This window comes from Canis aureus, chromosome 1 (genome assembly GCF_053574225.1).
Source record: "Canis aureus isolate CA01 chromosome 1, VMU_Caureus_v.1.0, whole genome shotgun sequence".
NCBI lineage: Eukaryota > Metazoa > Chordata > Mammalia > Carnivora > Canidae > Canis > Canis aureus.
In genome coordinates this window covers 102,369,551-102,392,978 of record NC_135611.1, presented here as the reverse complement: position 1 = coordinate 102,392,978, position 23,428 = coordinate 102,369,551, and the positions used below count along the sequence as shown (strand labels likewise).

Sequence of the window (23,428 nt, the reverse complement as noted above, 5' to 3'; positions counted from 1 at the left end):
AAAAAAAAATCTTGGGTTTCCCCAGTGAAAATTCTGATATTGACAAGTTGACTTTCTGAAAATTTATACAAATTCATACTCCTACACATCAGTTCATACATGTATCTCCTTTCCTGCTTTTGCAGGAATCAGTATCAATTTGATATTGACAGATGGATAGTTCATTGATTTAACTTGTATTTCTTCCAAGTCTAGTGAGATATGTATTCATCATATATTCATCAGTCACCTGTTGCCTCTTTAAATCCTTTGCCCATGGGAATAGTAATGTCATTTTCTTTCTTTTTTTTTTTAATTTTTTTTAAATTTTTATTTATTTATGATAGTCACAGAGAGACAGAGAGAGAGAGGCAGAGACATAGGCAGAGGGAGAAGCAGGCTCCATGCACCGGGAGCCTGATGTGGGATTCGATCCCGGGTCTCCAGGATCGCGCCCTGGGCCAAAGGCAGGCGCCAAACCGCTGCGCCACCCAGGGATCCCGTAATGTCATTTTCTAAGTGATTTGTAGGAGCACTTTTATGTTAAGGGTATGAATTTCATATATGTTGTAATAATCATCTGCAATACTGATATTTAAAACCTTGTTTATACTGTCTTTGACTATAGTCAAAGTATAGCATAAAGTATAGCATAAATCTTATGCAGTCCAATCTAAATCTGTGTGTGGCTTCTGGATCTCATGTCTTGTTAGGAAGATTGTTTTCACTCTGTGATTATAAATTATATTATTATGTCTTCTAATAATTTTTTCACATTTGGATAAAAGAATGGAGGAATTGGTTTTGTACAGGACAGAATCAATTTTACCAATACTGTGAAGCCAGTGACAAATTACCTTTATTTATGTATTTTATGTGTTTGTATGAATGTATGTGTGTGTATATTCACATGCACACAATGTTTCAAACCTTAAAAAAAATATTCTTAGGATTTTGTTAAGTACAGAAAATCTGCAGATTAATTTTGGGCCTCCAACATCTTGAGAATAGTCTTCCCCTGCAGAAGGATAAACTGTCTATTCAAGTCTTCCTTTTTATCCTCCATTTCATTATTTTATTTGTACCTATATTTATATGTGAATTGGTTACTGAATTGATTGTGTATTCAAAGCCTCCAGGACTCAGGCAGTAACATAAAGTATAAAATAAGTCAGATGTAAGGGAAGGAGTGGTTTTAACTGGATAACTGGAAAACACATACCCACATAAAGATATATATATTTTTTGTATTCATTTTAAACCTGATGAGTACCAAATAAAACATGTTTGTGGGGCTCCAGTTTATGAATAGTTTTCTTTAGTTTTGATCTATAGTTTTCTTTTCCCCTGTAGTTTTGGAATTACAGATTAGGACTAGCTTAACACCTTTTTCAGTTTTAAACGACATAGATTTCATACAGTTCAACCACCTGAAAGAGAGGGCATCAAACTTATATTTTCTATTCTTTGGTGGTTGATCTTTTTCTTTTTAAAAATACCTATTTTGCCTTTGTGTAAATGTAAATGAATACATCTCAGTAAGTTCAACTTCTCACTAGTAATTTTTAAAATCTGGCTTAGAACTACTGAGTATCTAATGAAGTTGGTTTTTCTTACGAACAAAGATAATCTTACTCTATATCATTATGGACTTTAACATCAATGCTACTGTATTAGATACACTTATTACCCACCTTTAGAACAATAACTACTGTTCCTAATCAAAAATCTTTATAATCTCTTAAGTGTTGAACTGCTGCTTGTTTCTCAGATGAATCTTGCTGAGATGATCAAGTCTTGTTTGTATACCACAGTATCTTTTCATTTTACGGTAACATTTATTAACTTTATGCTAGGCACTGTGAGCAATTTACATGCATTCTTTCACTTAATTCTCCCATCAACTTTTGAGGTAGTACCATTATTATTCCCATAATATAAATAAGAAGACTGAACCTTAAAAATAACAAAATGTTTCCCTGAAACTAGAGGGCTAGAATATGGAAAGAGCAAGGATTAAAAGCCAGATCTATTTGATGCTGGAATACGAGTTAATTCTGGATACGTATCCAAAGAATTTGGGGCAGAGCAGTCTTTTAGGCTATTTTGAGAAATATATTCTTCAACCCAAGAACTATGGGGGAACCAATGAAGGGTATCAATGAGGAAGTGATATTATCAAACTTTTAAAATACAAGTTTGACTGCTTCATAGGCAACTGACAAAGGAAATGGTAAATACAGGGAGACCAATCAGAAAGGTATTTCCATAGTCCATACTGAAATAGGACTACCAATACTGTGTACTGGATAAAGAGGATGGGATGGAAACGGATTAAAGGAATCAGATTTGAGGCATATTTAGGAGATAAAACCTACAGGTCTTGGTAACTGACTGGACATGGAGGGTAAAGGACAGGAAGGAGTCAAGAATGACTCCATAGTATGAATTCTCTCGTGTTGGGCAAGATGGGCACGCTGCCTGAAAGATTTCCTGCAATCCTTACATTCATAGGGTCTCTCTCCTGTATGAATTCTTTGATGTAGAGTAAGAGATCCACTATAGCTAAAGGCTTTCCCACAAACATTACATTCATAAGGTTTCTCTCCAGTATGAATTCGCTTATGTTGAGCAAGGCCTGCATTCTGGCTGAATGTTTTCCTACATTCCTTGCACATATAAGGTTTTTCTCCAGTATGACTTCTCTGATGTTGTGCAAGTGATGAACTATTGCTAAAGGCCTTCCCACATTCAATACACTCATAGGGTTTCTCTCCAGTATGAACCCTCTGATGTTGATCAAGATATGCAATCTGGCTGAAGGCTTTCCTGCATACTTTACATTCATAAGGTTTTTCTCCAGTATGAACTCTTTGATGTTGAGCTAGGTGTGCATATTGGCTGAAAGCTTTTCTACATTCCTTACATTCATATGGCCTCTCTCCAGTATGAATTCTTTGATGTACAATTAGGTATCCACGATGGCTAAAGGCTTTCCCACATACATTACACACATAAGGTTTCTCTCCTGTATGAATTCTCTGATGCTGAGCAAGAAATGAACCATTACTGAAGGCTTTTCCACATTCAATACATTCAAAAGGTCTCTCTCCAGTATGAACTCTCTGATGTTGAGCCAGGTGTGCAATCTGGCTAAAGGCTTTTTTACATTCTTTACACTGATAAGGTCTCTCTCCAGTATGAACTCTCTGGTGTTGAGCAAGGTGTGCATTCTGACTGAAGGCTTTCCTACATTCTTTACATTCATAAGGTTTCTCCCCAGTATGTATTCTCTTATGTTGAGCTAGGTTTGCACTCTGGCTGAATGTTTTCCCACATTCAACACATGCATAGGGTTTCTCTCCAGTATGAATTCTCTGATGAAGAGTAAGGGATGAGCTCTGGTTGAAAACTTTCTCACATTCATTACATTTCAAAAGTTTCTTTTGTATATAAACGTTATGTTTCATTTCAACTGATTTTTTCTGGTAACTTCTCTTTTGTGGTTCATGCTTATGTACTCTTTCTTTGGTGGGACAGGACTTTTTTATATCAAATAGTGCATCCTGATGGAAAGTTTGCCAAGATTTAGTATATTCATTACTTTGATCTTCAGTGAGGATTTCTTTATGAGTGATGATCAGTTGTCTGGAATGTACCTTCTGACTTCCTAACTGGTTCTTAAGCCAGTCCTCACTTTTACAGTCTTCTCTCAAACTGGGGCAGTCAAGGCTATAAGTAAGATGGCTTCTTCCCATTTTTACTACTTTGGATGTTTCTTCATAAATAACTTGCTTTGATGAAAATTCATTGCTTTTCAATATATACTCCCAATCTAAAAGATATCAAGAAAACAAAGGTTTTTTGTATTTGTTCATCCGAAGAGAAGAACTTCCAAACAAAAATTGAAAATAGGAAAGTTAGGGACTTAATAGTTGTAAGATGTAGTCTAAAAAGTATGAGATTATAAAGAATAAAAACTTAAAAGTTAGGATATAAATAGGAACCGAAGAAGTTACCTAAAAACAATAATTTTATATCTAATATTACAGTTTCCAAACAACTGTCCTGTCTTGCCTCAGGTTATCCTGAATTCAAGCTAAGTTCATTATTTTTTAAAAAGCCAATTCCATAATGTCAATGTGACTAAAAAACTTCCATATAAGATCCCTAGACCCAAAGATATACCAGATAATATTGGTTGCCTTAGGTTGTACATGCAACTATGGCTAAACTTTTGTAGCCTAAAAACTGTCTTTTGGGGGCCCATGGCTGGCTTAGTGGAGCATGCGACTCTTTATCATGAGTTTAGGCCCCACACTGGGCATGCAGCCTACTTTTTAAAAAGTCTCTTGCCAGGCTTTTTCTATGTGATATATTCCAACCAAATGTAAACTTTTAATTGATCCCAAAGCTAAAATGCCTTCACATAAAAGCAATTTTGATTAGGGGTGCCTGGATGGCTCAGTCAGTTAAGTGTCTGACTCCTGATCTCAGCTCAGGTCTTGATCTCAGGGTCATGAAGTTCAAGCCCCACACTGGGCTCCAGGGTGTGGAGCCTACTTAAAAAAAAGAAAAAAAAATTTTTTTTTTTTTTTTTTGTATCAAACTGCTTGATTTTTATTAACCTGCCACAGGTCTTAATTTGTTGCCTTCTTTCCATTCACCAGTCATCTATTCTGCTCGAGACTTTCCAATGGTTTCTCACATTTATAATAAAGCCAAAATTCCTATTATGCTTTACAAAACCAATGTAATACATGAACATGAATGTAAAACCTTTAATAAAATTACTGTAAATCCAATCCAGGAACTATGAAAGAAAGCATCATGATTACCAAGTAGAACTTATCCCAGGAATTCAAGATTGGTTTAATATGTGAAAAACAGTGTAATCCACCACATTAACAGATTAAAGGTGGAAAATCATATAATCATTTCAATATATGTAGAAAGAGTATTTGGCTAAATTCAACATCTATTTATTATAAAACTTGTTAGCAAACCAGGAATAGAAATATATATTGGGACACCTGGATGGCTCAGCGGTTGAGTGTCTGCCTTTGGCTCAGGTCCTGATCCCGAGATCCAGGATCAAGTCCCACATCGGGCTCCTTGTGGGAGCCTGCTTTTCCCTCTGCCTGTGTCTCTGCCTCTCTCTCTCTCTGTCTCTCGTGAATAAATAAAATTTTTAAAAGAAAAAGAAATATCAAACTGATAAAGGGCATCTATGAAACATCAACTTAATGGTGAAAGACTGAATACATTTTCCCTTAAGATTGAGAATAAGCAAGTGTATCTCTTCTTAATCATTTGATTCAGCATTGTAGAGGATGTCCTTACTATTGCATTGAGTCAAGAAAAAGAAGTTATAAGATCAGAAAGGAGGAAATAAACTGTTTGCAGATAACATGATGGTCTATGCAGAAAATCCTCAGAAACCTACAAAGTACTAGAACAGCTATTAAATAAACCTATAAGATAGTAAGATAACAAAGTTAATATAAAAATCAATTTACAGGAGATCCATGGGTGGCTCAGCGGTTTAGTGCCTGCCTTTGGCCCAGGGCGTGATCCTGGAGTCCCAGGATTGGGTCCTGCATCAGGCTTTCTGCCTGGAGCCTGTTTCTCCTCCCTCTGCCTGTGTCTCTGCCTCTCTCTCTCTGTCTCTGTCTCTCATGAATAAATAAATAAATAAAATCTTTACAAAAAAAGAAAAAGACTAATAAATGGCTAAATAAACCATATTCATGAATTAAATTCAACTGATGTTAATTTGGATGTCTGTTCTTCCCAAATTGATGTATATATAGATTCCATATAATTCAAATCAAAATCCTAGCAGGTTTCTGGGTAGAAATTCTCAACTTCATTCTAACATTTATTTGAGAATGCAAATGATCTAAGTAGTTAAAGTGATTTTACAAGTTGAACTAACTGATATCAAAAGTTACTATAAAGCTACAGTAATCAAGACTGGTACTGTTGAAATGATAGGCATATAGACTGATGTGACAATAGAGTTCAGAACTAGACCCATATAGATAAAGTCAAATGCTTTTGGTACAGAGGTACCAACAAGGTGGTATAATGTTAAGTCTTTTCAAGAAAAGATACTGGAGTTGGGGTGGTTGGGTGGCTCAGCTGGTTAAGGGTCTGCCTCTGGCTCAGATCATGATCCTGCTGTCCTAGGATCGAGCCCCACATCAGACTCCCTGGGGACTCTGTTTATTCCTCTCCCTCTGTTCCTTCCCCCGCTGGCTCATGTACTCACTCTCTCAAATAAATAAAATCTTTAAAAAAGGGGATCCCTGGGTGGCTCAGCGGTTTAGCGCCTGCCTTTGGCCCAGGGCGTGATCCCGGAGTCCCGGGATCGAGTCCCACGTCGGGCTCCCAGCATGGAGCCCGCTTCTCCCTCTGCCTGTGTCTCTGCCTCTCTCTCCTCTCTCTGTGACTATCATGAATAAATAATAATACAAAAAAATTTTTTTAAAAATCTTAAAAAAAAAAGATACTGGAGTAACTGAAATATCCAAATGTGGGGGGGACAGACACCTAAAACCTCAAACACAAAACTTAGCTCAATGGGTCATATACCAAAATGTCAAAGCTAAAACTACAAAATGTATAGGAGAAATCAGAAGAAAATTTTTGTGACTTAAGGAATAGCAAGAATTTCCTAGATATGTCACAAAAAGTATCAAAGATGACAAATTCATTGGACTTTATGAAAATCGAAAGCTTTGGATGTTCAAAAGACAGTAGCAGAAAAACCAAAACACAGGCCAGAGTTGGCACATGTATATCCTAATATATATAAATGGCAAAAAAAAAAAAAAAAAAACTTATATGAAGACTATATAAAGAACTCTTACAATTCAATAGCAAGAAAACCAACCTAATAAAAAACATGGGCAAAAGATCTGAACACTTCATGAAAGAATGGCCAATAAACACACAAAAAGATGTTCAACATTACATCATCAGAGAATTGCATATTAAAACCACAGTGAGATACAACACCATTATAATGAATAAAAGTAAAAAACTGACAAAGATGTGAGGTTATAGAGTTAACTGGAAGTCTTATACATTGCTATTGGGAATTAAAAATAACTGAATTAAAATTCAGTTACTTTGGAAAACTGGCAGCTTCTTAAGCTAAACCTATTCCTATTGTATAACTCTTTGCACTTTTAGGTATTTACCCAAGAGAAATGAAAACATACATGCACATACAAAGTCCTGTAAATGACAGCTTCAGAGCCCCTTTATTTATAATAGCCAAAACCTAGAAACCCAAATGTGCATGAACAGATGAAAGGAAAAATAAAATGTTTACACAATAAACTACTGCTCAGCAATAAAAGGCATAAAGTATTCATACATGCAAAAATATGTATGGTTTTCAAAACTATGAGTAAAATAAGCCAGACATAACAATATATACTACATGATTCCATTTAGTTTAGATGGAAACCAGTCTAAAATGACAAAGATCATTTATTGTTTGGAGCCAGGAGTGGAGAAAAATAAACTGCAAAGAGGCAGAGGCAATCTTTCAGGGTGATGGAAATGCTCTATGTCTTGATTCATGGGTGTATACAAAGTCAGAACTCATCACATTTTATGATGTACATGGATCTGATTTACTGTATAATTCCTTAATAAAGCTATTAAGAAAAAATAGATGGAAATAAGAAAGATAAGTAAAGACAGACTTTAATAACAATAAAAAAGTAAAACTCATGTAACAAGCTCTTAACACTGAAAATAAAGACACCTTGGAACCTATGGAACATTTTACAAACACCAACTACATATTATGCCATACAAAATTCTAAGTTTTCAAAGAATTAATGCTAATTCTTATCTGATCAAATATAATAGTATGTTAATAAATCCCAAACTTTTTTTTTTTTTTTAAGATTTCTTTATTCATTGCAGAGAAAGAGAAAGAAAGTGAGCAAGTGTTGGGGGAAGGGCAGAGGCAGAGAGAGAGAGAGAGAGAGAGAGAGGGACATGCAGTGCAGACTCCCTGCTGAATGGGGAACCCAACTCAGGGCTCAATCCCAGGACTCTGGGATCACGACCTGAGCCAAAATCAAGAGTTGGAGGCTTAACCAACTGAACCATCCAGGTGCCCGCATAAAACTATACTTTTAAACAACTCTCAAGTAAAATAAAATTTTCAAAAGTAGGTTATCTAGGAAAAAGCAATAATAAAAACATTAAATATTAGAATCTTTGGAGGATAGCTGAAGGTATATTCCGAGGAAAATTCACAGTCCTTCAAATATTTAGTGAATAAGAGAATGAAATGAATAGATTAAGCATTTATTTCAGCAAACCAGAGAACAAAACTTAAGAAAACTAGAATGATAGAATTAATGAAAAGCAGAAAATAAAGAATTGGAAAAGAGAATAATGGTAACACTAATAAATCCATAAGCTGGATTTTTAAAATAGAATTAATGACTAACTTACCTAATAATTTAAAAAATAGCTATCTAAATTAAAATTGGAAAGTACAAATATAAAAAAAATCACTTTTACTTTTACTTTATGAAAATAAATTTGATAACTAAATGAAACTATAATTGTTTAGAAAACTTAAAGTTTATAAAATTTCACCCAAGACAGAAACTGTAAAGAGATCATTTACCAGACAGAACACTGAGAAAGTTGTCAAAGATCGACTTTCCCACAAAGGCCCCAATAACCAGGGCTTATCTCAAACTATAAAACTAAGTGATCTCATCCAATCATACTAGCATCTCTAAATCAGACTTTTTTCTGAGCCTCTCCCCACCTAGTGGCATGCTGCATTTCTTCACTCAGAAGTCTCCATCTTGTGCACTATTTTCCCCCTACCAGTATATTCTTCTGACTTATTTCTTTTTTTTTTTTTTTTTTTAACTTTTATTTATTTATGATAGTCACACAGAGAGAGAGAGAGAGGCAGAGACAGAGGCAGAGGGAGAAGCAGGCTCCATGCACCGGGAGCCCGATGTGGGATTCGATCCCGGGTCTCCAGGATCGCGCCCTGGGCCAAAGGCAGGCGCTAAACCGCTGCGCCACCCAGGGATCCCTTCTGACTTATTTCTATTAAACTTATTTTCAGTTACCCAGACTTGAATAACTGGAAATCTTTCTTTGATGATTAATAAGCTTCTGAATAACCTCAAGAATTTAACAGAATGATTTTGTCAAAGTAAAAACTCACTGATCTTGGTAAAAGAATAAGTGAATAAATGAATCAAACCTTCACTCTAAAAGGAATGAGTGACTGAAAAGGAAAAAAAAAAAAACTGACATTGCTGTCTAGATTTTTAAAAAATATGATGGAGCAACCCCTGCAAAACTAAAAACCAAGAACAAACAGACACTGACATCTTGGACCCAGAGAATAGGAAAAGGTTGTCAGAGAAGACAGTAATTTGTGAGAGAATATATACAAAGACAGTAAGTTAGGGAGTTCATGCCAATGGCACCTCAGTGCTTCCTACCAGACCTTGAGCCTTTAAGAAAAATTACCCACAAAATATCAATTATAAGCTGGAACCTCTCAGAATAGTTGAGTTTTTCCTTGCAATGTCCTCTTCTACCTCCCTAGGTCTTTCTCACTCACCAGGGCATGGGCCTCTTGTCCCTTCCTTCTTCACCATCCAGGGTTCTTTTCCTTGTTCCAATAATGAGATCACATCTGGCTTAGAAACTGAAACTCCTGCTTATAAGAAATAAAAAGGGAATTAGCCAGGCCCATAAATCAGATCAAGGTACTTGGTCATCAGAAAGTCAAGGGTATTAAGAAGGGAGTAGAGGAAGAGGTGAAGTAGTCTCAAGAATGGGGAAGATGAAGTTGTATGAATAGTCCAATGAAGCTGCCAGTTCTACAACACTCAACCTATTTTGGGGAGCACAAGAAGGGGAAATTTATTGAAGTACATCAGAGGCTTCCCCAACACTGGAAAGCAGCCCTATGTGCAGATTCTGAATTCTGGGGAACCTCCTTACCCAGTGATACCAGGCTCCTATAGTTCTCCAACATCACCTTTCTGTACAAATTCCTCTGACCAGGGTTCAGCCATTCCCACTCCTCTTGAGAGAAATCTACAGCCACATCCCCAAATGTCACCAAATCCTGAAATGACATAAACATATTCTTTTATGCTCAACTAGTGTTCTTCACCTCAGCCTGGCATAGTTTGAAGAGTTAAACTGTACTTTTCGAGAGAAATATTGTATATAGCGAAATCTTCTGGCAGTATCTTAGGTTCTGTGCAACATATATCAAGCAGTTGCTAAAATGACTTCTCTGTGCTTAGTTTTAATATTGTCATGGAAAGTATGCAGTTTCTAACAGTCTCTACTGAGGGGGAAAAGAGCAAGCAAGTAAACAAGAGCAAAATAATTGTTATTCATACTAAATGCTAATGCATTTGTCAATATGGAAAATCAGGATAGACTAGAGCAGTGAAGAAAGGCTTTAAAAGAAGCAGCAGGAATAGGAGTTTAGCTCTATGAATTTTATATGGTCTAAATCTACAATTTCCAAACTCCTCAATGGAATGGCCAATGTTCTAGCTTTATCAAGTGGGAACATAAATAAATGTTTATAATATAGGTAATAAAAACACGACACTACACTACAAGTATAACAAACAAGTGTATGCCGTAACAGAACAATCAGGGCAATAAAAGATGATCTAACAGCTCCTGATAACTCTGCTGAGTTTCAAAGACAGTTTGGTAATTTCTCATGTAGAGACAAAATAATAGTATTTTTAAGCACTATTTATGAACATTTCAGATGGGCACCAAAAAATCCCTATAGTTCTCACTAGAGGAACATACCCAATTGTGCGGATCTAATGAGTGAGAGTTTTTGGTAAAGGACAGTTCACAAGTAATACTATGTTGAATTAAGGATCTTTATAACATAGAATAAGACCAAAAAAATAAAAAATAAAAAAAATAGAATAAGACCTAGTGTAAAAATTCCAAATGTGTGCTCTTTCTAATGAGGTAAATCTGCTCCAGACTTATCAGGGCTTGCATGTGGTTTGCTATATGCTTCTTAGGTTTGGCATGTCACAGAGCAAAGCCTATTCTTTATTTGAGCTGATACAATAGATGCACTTAATGGTACACATCTGAAGAGCTGAACTGACTTGTTAAATATTAAACTACTGACACAGTGGTTGGGAAACAGCTAGTGCACTGAGCCCTTCTAGTGACCATTCCAGATCTCCCCACAACCCAGCAACTTAAGGGGAATGCCCAGCACAGCAGAAGCCTCTAGTATCCCAGCTAGGGTAAGTTCTGGTGTGTGCCCTTGCCTTACTGGTTATCAAATATGAACATCACTCCTATTAAATGTGACTCTGCAGAGTAATGGTCCTATTGAAGATTTATTTAAGCACATCAATGATACTATGCAGCAATATTTTTATTTTTTATTTTTTAAAGATTTTATTTATTCATGAGACACACACACACACACACACAGAGGCAGAGACACAGGCAGAAGGAGAAGTAAGCTCCATGCAGGGAGCCTGACGTGGGACTCGATCCCAGGTCTCCAGGATCACCCTGGGCCGAAAGTGGTGCTAAACCGCTGAGCCACCTGGGCTGCCCCTGCAGAAATATTTTTAATGGAAAAAATGAGTCAATATGTGAACTGCTAGTGCCCAAGTAATGGATAAAAATATTTAAGGAGGCTATAAGGGAAGCAGAATTATGCCTTCAAAGAATGTCAGTTATGTCATCAGCTTGATTCTTACAGGCCTCCATCTCTAAAATACTTAATAAAGGGAAATATGGAAAGTGAGTAAAGGCTTCAGGGAAGGAGGAGAACACAGACCGAGTCTTAAAAGATAAAACTTGTCCTAGATAAGGCTGGGTACTGTCAATCGTCAATGCTATTAAACACTTCAAGGTGGCTTAGTCAGTTAAGCGTCTGCCTTTGGCTCGGGTCCTGATTTCAGGGTCTTGGGATCATGCCCCATGTCAGGCTTCCTGCATCTCCCTATCCTCTGCCCTTCCACACCTCTTGTGCTCTCTCTTTTTCAAATAAATAAATAAAATCTTAAAAAAAAATAAAACTCAAACACTTCAAACTAACATTTTATTCAAATGAAAGTGTTCTACATACCTTTCCTTTGTAAACAGAGGTGAGGCAGCTTTTGCTAGGTAAAGTTCTTTAAAGACCTTTTTTTTAGGTGCACACATAAACTAATGGTTTCAACTGTCTGACCTTTTCCTCTTGGCCAATGGGACTTGAATATCTTTCAAATACTTTAATATTTATTTTAATTTGAGCAAACAGGTACTTCATACAATTTGTAATCATTAAAGAAGCTTAGCAAATAATGTCCAGTATTTCTACCCTTAGTGATTTTTTTCCTTTTTATAAAAGTTAAAAGAATTGCAAGTCCTCCATCCCTACAACTATCCACCATGTCACCCCACTTCCTAAAAGCAATCTAAATTTATAGCTAGTATATATTTGTCCAAATGTTTCCTTATACAGACATGTTGATGATTATCCATATTCACTTTAACATTTTTGTTAGATGGATAACAAACATTACATGGTATAAATATGCTATATCTTATATACTAATGTCTTGTTTATTTTCATTTACATGAATCTTAATTTTTCACTATGATGTAAGAATAGTTGATGCTATTTATAAACATTAAAGTGCAGTTCTCATATACTACTACTTTATGTTAAGAATTCAACAGAGGTCTCTAATTATTTCCTTAAAATAAATCCTAGATCTTCTCTCCACTTAGACTGAGATTTCCCAAACTTACTTAACCTCATAAAAAATTTAAAATTACACTATTTTGACCTAGCAAGAATAGGAGCTAATGAAAAGTTCGTTCATGCTGGGAAAAAAGTGTTGACCTGCCCTCAAAGAAATACTAATTGTTTTACGAGTAAAAGGAAACTGGAAGAAAATGGAAATGAAATCAATATGAAATCAAGAGCCCCAAAGGCATAACTATAAATATAATATCTACTACTAATAATAAATTAGAGTTGACAGTAAGACTATAGGGGTCCCATCTTGCTCAGAAAGTGGTAAGAATGCTAATTATAGAGGGAAGATTACAGAAGGAAGAGAGAAGATAATTACATAATGAGAAACAGGTAAATATCCTATAATGGTAACTAAAAGAATAATAATGTATAATTAACAAGATAATAAGGAGAAAGTACTTGATTTAACCAAAAGAAAGCAAAGAAGAAGAAATAAAGGAACAAAGAATGATGGAATAAGTAGAAAACAAACTGCAATATTATAGACTTAAACACAAATATTCAGTAATTACATTAAATGTACCAGGCACTAATTAAAAGACAAAGATTCTTAGACTGGATTTCTTAAAAAAAATCAATGTTTGAAGGAGACGTGGGATTTTGGGAGGCACAGGGAATCACGGAAGGTACACAGGCCACTCAAGTGCCTTGCTAGGAGTATAGAGAATCATGGCAAGCATAGAGATTATGACAGGCACACAGCTAACAACCAACAAAGTGCTGTTTTTAAGAGGTGCACTTTAAATATAATCTTTAGAAACAAGAGGCTTTCAAAAGTGCTTTAAAAGTATACTTGGATTTAATAAAAATGCAGTTTCCTGGGGCCTACCATCAGAGATTCAGAAGGTCTGGGGTGGGGTCCCAGAAATACCATTTGGACTGATGGGCTCTGTCTATTCTATACATTAAATACATCTATATACATCTATACCTCTGCTTTCTCTTTTTCCATTACCAATTTAGCAGCAGGAGAAAAGAGGTAGGTGGTTCTTCCCTCTCTGGTCTCACTCATAGATGAGGAATTCACAATCTTGTTCATTTATATATTAATTTGACAACGATTTGCTGAATGCCTAGTACTTACAATGCTCCAAGCTTTGGGAACATAGAGGTGAACAAAATATAGTCCCTCTGCTTGTGGAGTTAATATTCTAACAAAGTAGAAAGACATTAAACATCAGGTATACAATGTCAGGTAGTGTTAAACACTAGGACAAAAAACAAAGTAAGGTGATTTAGAGTGACAAAGTTGTTTGTTTTAGATAAGATGGCCACGGTAAACCTCAATGAAGTAGTAATATTTAAACAACAATCCAAAAGTGAGAGATAAACCATGCCAATATCTAAGGGAAGAGAATTACAGAAGAGGGAGGACCAAATGCAAAGGTTCAGAGATAGGAAAGAGCTTAGTAAGCTTGAGGAACAACTGACCAGTGTGACTGCAACACAGAAAGGTAAAGACTTGGAGAAATGGGTTCAGGAGTAGGGTAGCCAGGAGCTGATCATACAAGGGCCTTACAAACTGTGGAGAGGACACTGGATTTCATTCCTAGTAAAATGAGAAGCCAATGAGGTTCCAGGCAAAGGGAAACTCATCAATGTTCCACAGTCCTTCATTACTTTCTACCACCCTCTTCAAATTATCATTCACCATCATCTATTTATACTGACCCTCAACATATATTACAACTTCCTGCATCTGATATAATCACTAACTGGTGACATAGGCATGTCCTTTTCCTCACAGGCCTGTTTTTCCTCATCTGTAAAATGAGTGACATGGACAAGATCACTGACCACTGACCACAAGATCACTTCCACTAGGAAGATTCCTGGCTATTATTTTATTAGCCTAGATCTGTGCTGCCCAATACACTAGCTACTAGTCACATGTGGCTATTTTTTTTTAATATTTTATTTATTGATTCATAGACACAGAGAGAAAGAGGCAGAGACACAGGCAGAGGGAGAAGCAGGCTCCATGCAGGGAGCCTGATGTGGGACTCGATCCCGGGTCCCCAGGATCACACCCCAGGCTGCAGGCAGCGCCAAACCGCTGTGCCACCAGGGCTGCCCTACATGTGGCTATTTAAATATAAATCAAATATTAACGATTCAGTTCCTCAGTCACACTAGTATATCCAAGTGTTCCACAGCCACAGGTAGCTACTGTATTGGACAGTGCAGATATAGAACATTTCTATCATCAATCATCACAGGAAGTTCTACTGGACAGAGCTGCTCTAGTGGTTTTCTGCTTCTGGTTCATCTTCCTCTTTACAGCCATTCTCTATATTTTCATCCAACAGTTCATATGGTTTTATTTTTTACATTTAACCTACAGAATATATTTAACTCAATGTGTGTTTTCTAAATGAATAATCCATTCTGTCTCCACTGATTTGAAATACTATCACATCATATAATAAATTAGTAGACATTAAACTACATGAAAACAAAGACATTGTCTGTTTTCATTTACCACAGTACTGTCTGCATTTAGTATATAATAAGTCTTTAATAACTCTATGTTCAGTGAATGAATAAATATATTCCATTCTTATTTATACTTGTATTTGTTTCTGGACACTTTATATTGATCTCTTCATTTGTTTCTTCTGCCTCCCATTCCATACTATGTACTTTTTTTTTTTGTATTGTTTTCATTATAGATGTGTATGCCACCATTTAAAAATGTAGATTCAAGTACTCTCTTGTTTTTTCAGAAAATGTCATTTTTCCATAAGTAATTCCACTAATCTTAGCTGGATGACCTAGAATATGCTAGCTGTAGCCTACTATTAATTCAGAAAGTCCCTATGTCAGGACCTTATTACTCCCATGGATCCCTATTCTTCAAAACCCAGAGTATCTTGGAAAAAAATCCGTGCCCTAGCTGACCCTCACTTTAATACTCAAAACTCAACACATACTCTTCTTCAAGATCACCTTGAGCAAAGGATCTTGTCATGTGCTATGACCAGGACTGTCCAATAGCCCTTGTCTTGCCTTCCTCCCAAACTTAAGTCTGTGAAGAAGCTCTAAGCTAATGGTCACATCAGAATACACCGTGACCTCAATAAATCAAATCCCTTACGTTGAAGGCTATCATATCCCACTAAGGAGTGCATTTTTGCTTCCTGAGAGCTCCTGACAGAAAACCTAACCTGTAGGAGTGCTATTTCTTGAATGAAGATGAAAATGCTGGTTGAGGAAAAAAAGCTCGCTGGGCTTTGGGGAACCTCCTTTACTGGACTGGGAGAATATGAGACAAAGTCACTTGAATGGGGCTTTATTAGCTGGGGAATTTCAGAAGAAAAGCAAGATGTTCTTATGAAACCTAAAAAACAAAGCAGAAGGGAGAAGAAATCTTTCTTTACCTTGGACATGGCTTTAAGAATTTAAGAATTTATGACTTCCTCTGTCCTCCTACTTCAGGCTCCTCACTGGAAAGGCAGTGTCTGGAAAAATAGACCTGGAGAGAGGAAGAAACCATAAATGGTACTATCAAGTAAGGATTATTTCCCCCCTTCACATATGAAAGTTGCCTATCAATGACATTATTGAAATTTTCCGAGGTTTTGTGGTAATAAATGAGTCCAACTGGAATCTAGATCTGACTTTTTATAGTCTTCCCACCAAATAATGATGGTAAAAGAGAATATGTTACCACCCTTACTACAAAACAAGATAAAGCTACAAACAATGCCTCAGAAAAAAACATCTTTACACAGGGTAGGCATCAGTGGGGTCCTGTGGTCTGGAGGACACTGAGCAAAAGAGAACGCTCTGCTTGAAGTCCTGATTTATGACAAACTGCACCTGTAAACCAATCTCTTAACTTTTCTGAGCAATTTCCTCAAAAAGAGATGAAGGAGGGGACTATGCATTAACAGTCACAGAAACCCCTAATCATGAGTTATTTTCCACTAAACCTCTCTGCCTTGGAGACTAAGGCAGAAGCAGCATAATGGTAAGAACCACTAGGTTCTTAGGATCAGAACACCTCCCCTCAGATACCCTGTCTACCACTCACTAGCTCTGCAACCTCCATGATTTAGATAACCGCTCCAATCCTCAGTTTCCTCATCTGTGAAATGGTACCCATTCCCTATTAATGGTTGGGAGGATCCTGAGATGATTCATATGAAGCATTTAGCATAGTGCTTAGCACATCCTTTGGGCTCAGTAAACACCAGTCCTGTGTTTATGTTCATAAATAGCACACGGCAGGCCTCTCTTCTTCCTCTTCAATTCCTCACATAGGGCAGAACCTAGGAGAGGAAGGGAAAGACCTTCCTTCTGTGCCATGGAGGGCTAAAGTTCTGTGCTCCAGAGCTGGGGCGGCGGCTCCCCTCTCCTTCCCACTCAGGTGTTCTCCATCATCTCGGCCCCTCCCAGGCTCTCCTAAACGACAGTCTCCCCAGGCACCCAGCATGTCGCCCTCTCACTGCAGGAGCCACACAATCCTGGAGCTGGCATCCATCACCTCACAGTGGGTCGCACCGTCACAGACCATAATGTCACACAACCTCACGGGGTCTCACGACCTTACAGCCGCACACTCACCGCCGCTGTCATATTCTCAGACGTTCGCACAGTCACAGGGGCACGCACACGGTGACACACACGGCATATACACGGTGTCACACGAGAACACACACACGGTGACACGGTGTCACACACAGAAGCACGGACACGGTGACAAGGGGGTCACAGGGGCTCACACACAGTGACACCCTCTCCCACGGTCATAGGCCCCTTCGCATATCCGCTCTTTTCCCGCAGGCCCGCCAGGGCTCACGCCCGCCCGCGGCGTGCTCACCGCCTCCTCCCTGCGGGTTGGCAACTCCCGCCGCGCCGTTGCCTCCTGGAGCCCAACGCCCCGAGGGCCGGGGCGGGGCCTCGCTCTCGGCCTCACCGGCGGGCTCACAAAGGCGCCGCGGCGCTCGGGCGGGCAGCGGGGCCGACCGCAGGGGCCGCTGGGAAATGGAGTCCAGGCCGGGCGCGGCGCGGGGCATCCTGGGGCGGCCCTTCGGAGGCGCGGACCCGGCCGGTGGTTCCTGCTTCCGCCCGCAGTCGTGTGACGCGTTCCCCCAGCCTGGGAGCTCCCACTTCAGAACCAGGGCCGCGTCAACCCCGTCCAGCCGACCGAGTCCCGCCCAGGCTTGGACGGGACGGCTCGGAGTACGCGGGCGCAGCGGGCCGGTCCCAGTAGGCGCTCAAGCCTGGGTACGCGCCGGACACGCGTGCAGAGCGGGGCGGGGATGCGCAGGCGCAATGGGCGAGGTGGGGGGGCTGCGCAGGCACAGTGGGCGGGGTTGCGCGGGCTGGGCTGGAAGGGATGCAGGAGTGGAGCTGGCTACTCTGCGCGAGCGTCCCGATCCCCAGCTGCAGGGGGCGGGGGCCTCTGGAAGGTGTGCGAGTGGGTCAGAGCATCGCGTGCCGGGGTTTTTTGTTTTTTTTTTTATTTATGATAGTCACAGAGAGAGAGAGGCAGAGACACAGGCAGAGGGAGAAGCAGGCTCCATGCACCGGGAGCCCGATGTGGGATTCGATCCCGGGTCTCCAGGCCAAAGGCAGGCGCCAAACCGCTGCGCCACCCAGGGATCCCTCGTGCCGGGGTTCTTAACGCTCTTTCCTTAGCGTCTTTCCTCCACTTATTGGGCGCTTACTGTATGCCAGGCACTGTTAGAGGCTCTGGGGACACACCTGAACATGTAATAACGATTCTCCATTCTCAGGCTGACATTTTAATTCAGGAGAAATTAAATAGAAAAGGAAAAAAAATAGAAAAGATATATACCTGGAAATGATACGTGTTATAAAGAAAAACAGCAGCTTATGGGTCATACTTTCCGTTCTACCTACCCGTTCTACCTACCCTATTCCTGTATTTCAACCTTTGAAATATTTCATTAACTCCTAATAATGTTTCAACCCTTCCGAAATTGGGTTATGCCTTTATGTGCTTCCATGCAACTCGTCTCGCCAGAGGCACGATGACAAAAAGCATAGGAGATGGGAACTTTTAAACTGAGGAAATTTTTAAAACGCAACTACAGTCTCAGAAGATCTTTGAAACAATTATAGTAATAAAACGTTGACTATAAACAATATGGCTATGAGTAGAGTATGATTAACAGTACATCTATAGGTTTGAAAATCATACAACGTAATAAAAATTGTGCGGTGATGAAGCAATATCTCCAAATACTTGAGTTCTGTGTTTTTTAAAGGAGGAACAAAGCTGTTACAGTTGCACTAAGACAGCAATATTGGAAAAACGTTCCAGTGTAAAAAGTAAAAGGAACACAGTCAACGAAAATGAAGTCGGTTTTGTGTTTGAATTTTGAAATTCTGAATATCTTCCTCATTGCTTTTTCAGACCGTAGAGACAAACCTTATGTAAGTTAAGACGTATCAGTAAACTTCCAGGTTTTTGCAGCCTTTTCCACATTTCACAAATGTATAGAGATAGAGTATCTTTTTTTTTAAGTTTTATTTTATTTTATTTATTCATGAGAGACACAGAGAGAGAAGCAGAGACAGAGGGAGAAGCAGGGAGCAGGAGGTGGGACTGGGTCCCAGGACCCCCCGAATCAGGACCTGAGCTGAAGGCAGACACCCAATCACTGAGCCACCCAGGCGCCCCAGAGATAGGGTATATTTTATCCGGAAAATTTGTGGTAAGTTTTCATTCCAGCCATTATCTTTTAGGTTTCTTCTGTTGGAAAAAACCCTCTACAAAGCTTGACAGTAGTCACTAAGTGAATCAAATTTATTTTGATATAAGAAATACATTAATTTCAAACGGTAATCAACAGATGTCTCCCCAGCAACTAAATTTAATGTCCTAATCTAATCACATAATCTTCAGAAGCAGAAATAAATATAGACTACTGAGAGATGGAAGGACCTACTTATTTTGTCTTTAATTGTCACAATGAAGATGCAATATATTTATTTTTTCATTGGTGATTACTGGAGCAAATTTAAGTCTAATTTAAAAACATAAATAAATCTAATTTTTTAAGAAGCATGAGGTTAAAGTTCTGTCTTTTTTTTTTATTTTTTTTTCTTTTTGGCTATGGATGTCTAATGGCTCCAGCACTATTTGTTGGAAAGGCTATCCTTCCTCCATTAAATTGCTTTTGTACCTTTGTCAAAAATCAGTTCAGGGGCACCTGAGTGGCTCATTCGTTTAAGTGTCCAACTCTTGATCTCAGCTGAGGTCATGATCTCAGGATTGTGAGATGGAGCCTCGCATGAGACTCCACACTAGGCGTGGAGCCTGCTTAAGATTCTCTCTCCCTCTCCCTCTGCCCCTCCTCCTCTGGTTTCTCTCTGTCTGAAAAGAAAAGAAAGAAAAGAAAAGAATTAGTTCAGATATCTAACAAGGATTTGTATCCATAATATGTAAAGAACACTTACAGATAACACAAACACAAATAACAGTTTAAAAATCCGCAAAGGAATTGAATAAACATTTCTCCAAAGAAGATAGACAAATGCTCCATAAGTACATAAAAAAGTGCTCAACAGGGATCCCTGGGTGGCGCAGCGGTTTGGTGCCTGCCTTTGGCCCAGGGCACGATCCTGGAGACCTGGGATCGAATCCCACGTCGGGCTTCCGGTGCATGGAGCCTGCTTCTCCCTCTGCCTGTGTCTCTGCCTCTCTCTCTTTCTCTCTCTGTGACTATCATAAATAAATAAAAATTTTTAAAAAAAGTGCTCAACATTCATAGCCCTTGGGAAATACATATCAAAACCACATTGGCATACGACTTCACATTCACTTGGATGGCTAAAATCAAAGTTAGATAACAAATATGGGCAAGGATGTGAAAAATTTAACCCTCATAACATTGCTGGTGGGAAGTTAAAATGATGCAGCTACTTTGGAAAATGTTCTAGAAATTCCTCAAAAAGTTAAACATAGAGTTACCGTATGATCCCAGCGATTTCAGTCCTATGTATATACCTAAGAAAAACGAAAACATCCATACATGCAAAAGTTAGTAGACAAATGTTCATAGCAACATTATTCATAGTAGCTAAAGAGTGGAAACAGCCCAAGTGCCCATATTATTCAGCCATAAGTGATAAGAATAAGGAAGTGCCAGTATACATTCTACATGGATGAACCTTGAAAACATTATGTGAGAGGAGCCAGTAACAAAGGATCATGTATTGTATGAGTCTATTTATGTGAAATAACCAGAATAAGCAAATTCACAAAGACATAAAGCATTTTAGTGGTTAGTTAGGGCTGAAGGGAGTAGATAAAGAATGACCACTAATGGATACAGGATTTCTTTTTGTGGCAACATGCATTTTACAGTTAGACTGTGGTGAGTTACACAACCCTATGAATATACTAAAAAAATGTTAAATTGTACACTTTGAATAGGAAAATTGCATGGTGTGTGAATTATATCTCAATACAATTGTTAGAAAATGGCTGAGGGGTGTCTGGGTGGCTCAGTCAGTTATATGTCCCATTCTTGATTCCAATTCAGGTCATGATCTCAGGGTTGTGGGGATCAGGCCCAGCATGGGCTCCATGCTGGACATGGAGCCTGCTTAGGATTCTTTCTCTCGCTCTCCCTCTGCCCCTGCCCCATTTGCACTTGTGCACACACTCTCTCTCAAAATAATAATAATAATAATAATAATAATAATAATAATAATAATAAAAAGTAAAAAATTAGTTGAGCATATTTATGTGGGCTTACTTCTAGATTCTCTTTTGTTCCTCTGACCGATGTTTATATCCCTTTGTCTATGCTTCATGGCCTCGATTACATGTCCATTTATACATTGCCTTGTACCAATAGAGTAAGTACTTATATTGGGTAATTTCGCGCACTTTATTCTTTTTTGTCAAAATTATTTTAGCTATTTTTGAGCCTATGCTTTTCCATGTTAATTTTATTATTTTTTAAAGATTTCATTTATTTATTCTAAGAGACACACAGAGAGGGGATCGCTGGGTGGCTCAGCGGTTTAGCGCCTGCCTTTGGCCCAGGGCATGATCCTGGAGTCCCGGGATCGAGTCCCACATTGGGCTCCCTGCATGAAGCCTGTTTCTCCCTCTGCCTGTGTCTCTGCTTCTCTCTGTGTGTCTTTCATGAATAAATAAATAAAATCTTAAAAAAAAAAAAAGACACACAGAGAGAGGCAGAGACATAGGCAGAGGGAGAAGCAGGCTCCTTGCAGGGATCGTGATGCAGGACTCAATCCTGGATCCTGGGATCACAGCATGAGCAGGATTCAGTCCCAGGACCCAGGATCATGCCCTGAGCCAGAGGCAGACGCTCAATCTTTGAGCCATCCAGGTGTCCCAATATTACATGGGGCTTGTGATTGGCATGGGTGGGGAGTGGGGAGTCTGGAGTCTGTTGGGACTGAGCTCTTAGTCTGTGGGATCTGATACTATCTTTGGGTAGATAGCATCAGAATTTAGTTAAATTGTAGGACATTCAGCTAGTGTTGCAAAATTGCTTGATGTGTGTGTGTGGGGGGAACTCTGACATATCTGGTGTCAGAAGTATACTGAGATGTTCTGTGTGAGTAGTAAAGGAGAAATACAAGAGGAAGAGTGTAAGTTGCCTTTACAATAACTTAACAAAATATGTCTGATGCATTTAAAACAGTGTTAAGAGAACTTTATAGCACTAAATTGCTTACATTAGAAATCAGGAAAGGTCTCAAGTCACTATTCTAAGTTCCTACCTCAAGAAACTAGAAGAGAGGGATCCCTGGGTGGCTCAGTGGTTGAGCGTCTGTCTTCGGCTCAGGGCGTGATCCCGGAGTCCCAGGATCAAGTCCCACATCAGGATCCTTGCATGGTGCCTGCTTCTCCCTCTGCCTATGTCTCTGCCTCTCTCTCTCTCTGTCTCTCATGAATAAATAAATAAAATTTCAAAATAGAAATATTACAGATAACATTGATTCATCACACTTTGCAGCATAACAAATTGGAAAGAGATTGAAGTAAATGCATTTTTTAACACCCAGATAAAATTCTACAGAAAAATAAAGGTATACATTTATAATTTAGGGTAGAAAAACAACTTTTGAGCAAAAAAAGTAGAGAGGATGAATGAATAATATTGATTTGCCTCTACATACCAGAATATAAACTAGCTACATGATAAAAATATTTCCTAGCTTAATATTTTAGCCCAGACACTGCCCCTAAAATGGTACTCAATATTTGCACCTCTTTGTCTCATAGACACTTCAAACTATCATACTCCCAACCAAATCCCCAATCTTATCTCCAAAGATGTACTCCTCTCCAGCTGTTCCTATCTTGGTTAATGACATTTGCTCTTCCAGTTATTTTAACTAATTAATATATTTTTTTGTTCTTCCAGTTATTAATCTCAGAATTCCCTGGTGTGATCTTTCACCACTGCTCTTTCTCTAGCTATTTCACCCAATAAATCAGCCAATCCTGTTACTACACTTCCACCTTTAAAATATATACAAAATCCTGGGGAACCTGGGTGGCACAGTTGGGTAAATATCTGCCTTCCAGGCAGATCATGATCTCAGGGTTCTGGGGCCAGGCCCCAAGTCAAGCTCCCTGGTCAGCAGGGAGCC

At 38.7% G+C, this 23,428-nt stretch overlaps 1 protein-coding gene across 9 annotated transcripts; it reads right to left on the bottom strand.

Moving 5' to 3' along the window:
• Positions 1 to 820: 820 nt before the first annotated feature.
• ZNF583 (zinc finger protein 583) lies at positions 821 to 18,075 on the bottom strand. Of its 9 annotated transcripts, none has more exons than XM_077913244.1 (5): positions 17,546 to 18,075; positions 16,195 to 16,289; positions 9,997 to 10,123; positions 9,611 to 9,709; positions 821 to 3,814 (listed from the first exon to the last, which is right to left on the bottom strand). In XM_077913244.1, exons 2-5 carry the CDS (start codon positions 16,201 to 16,203, stop codon positions 2,340 to 2,342), a joined length of 1,710 nt encoding a protein of 569 aa, XP_077769370.1. In that variant the 5' UTR covers positions 16,204 to 16,289; positions 17,546 to 18,075; the 3' UTR covers positions 821 to 2,339. The 9 variants fall into 9 exon arrangements, with proteins under 9 accessions (XP_077769370.1, XP_077769378.1, XP_077769368.1 ...); XM_077913252.1 differs by lacking the exon at positions 17,546 to 18,075 and adding an exon at positions 17,384 to 17,511; XM_077913242.1 differs by lacking the exon at positions 17,546 to 18,075 and adding an exon at positions 16,851 to 17,332.
• Positions 18,076 to 23,428: the final 5,353 nt, after the last annotated feature.

Excerpts from the sequence above, each read along its gene's own strand:
- ZNF583 (XM_077913244.1), bottom strand. Across the intron at positions 9,710-9,996 it reads TAGGAGCCTGGTATCACTGG|CAGGAGTTTCAGTTTCTAAG; the intron begins GTAAGGAGGTTC and ends ATTTCTTATAAG. Across the intron at positions 3,815-9,610 it reads GACAAGAGGCCCATGCCCTG|ATTGGGAGTATATATTGAAA; the intron begins GTGAGTGAGAAA and ends GATATCTTTTAG.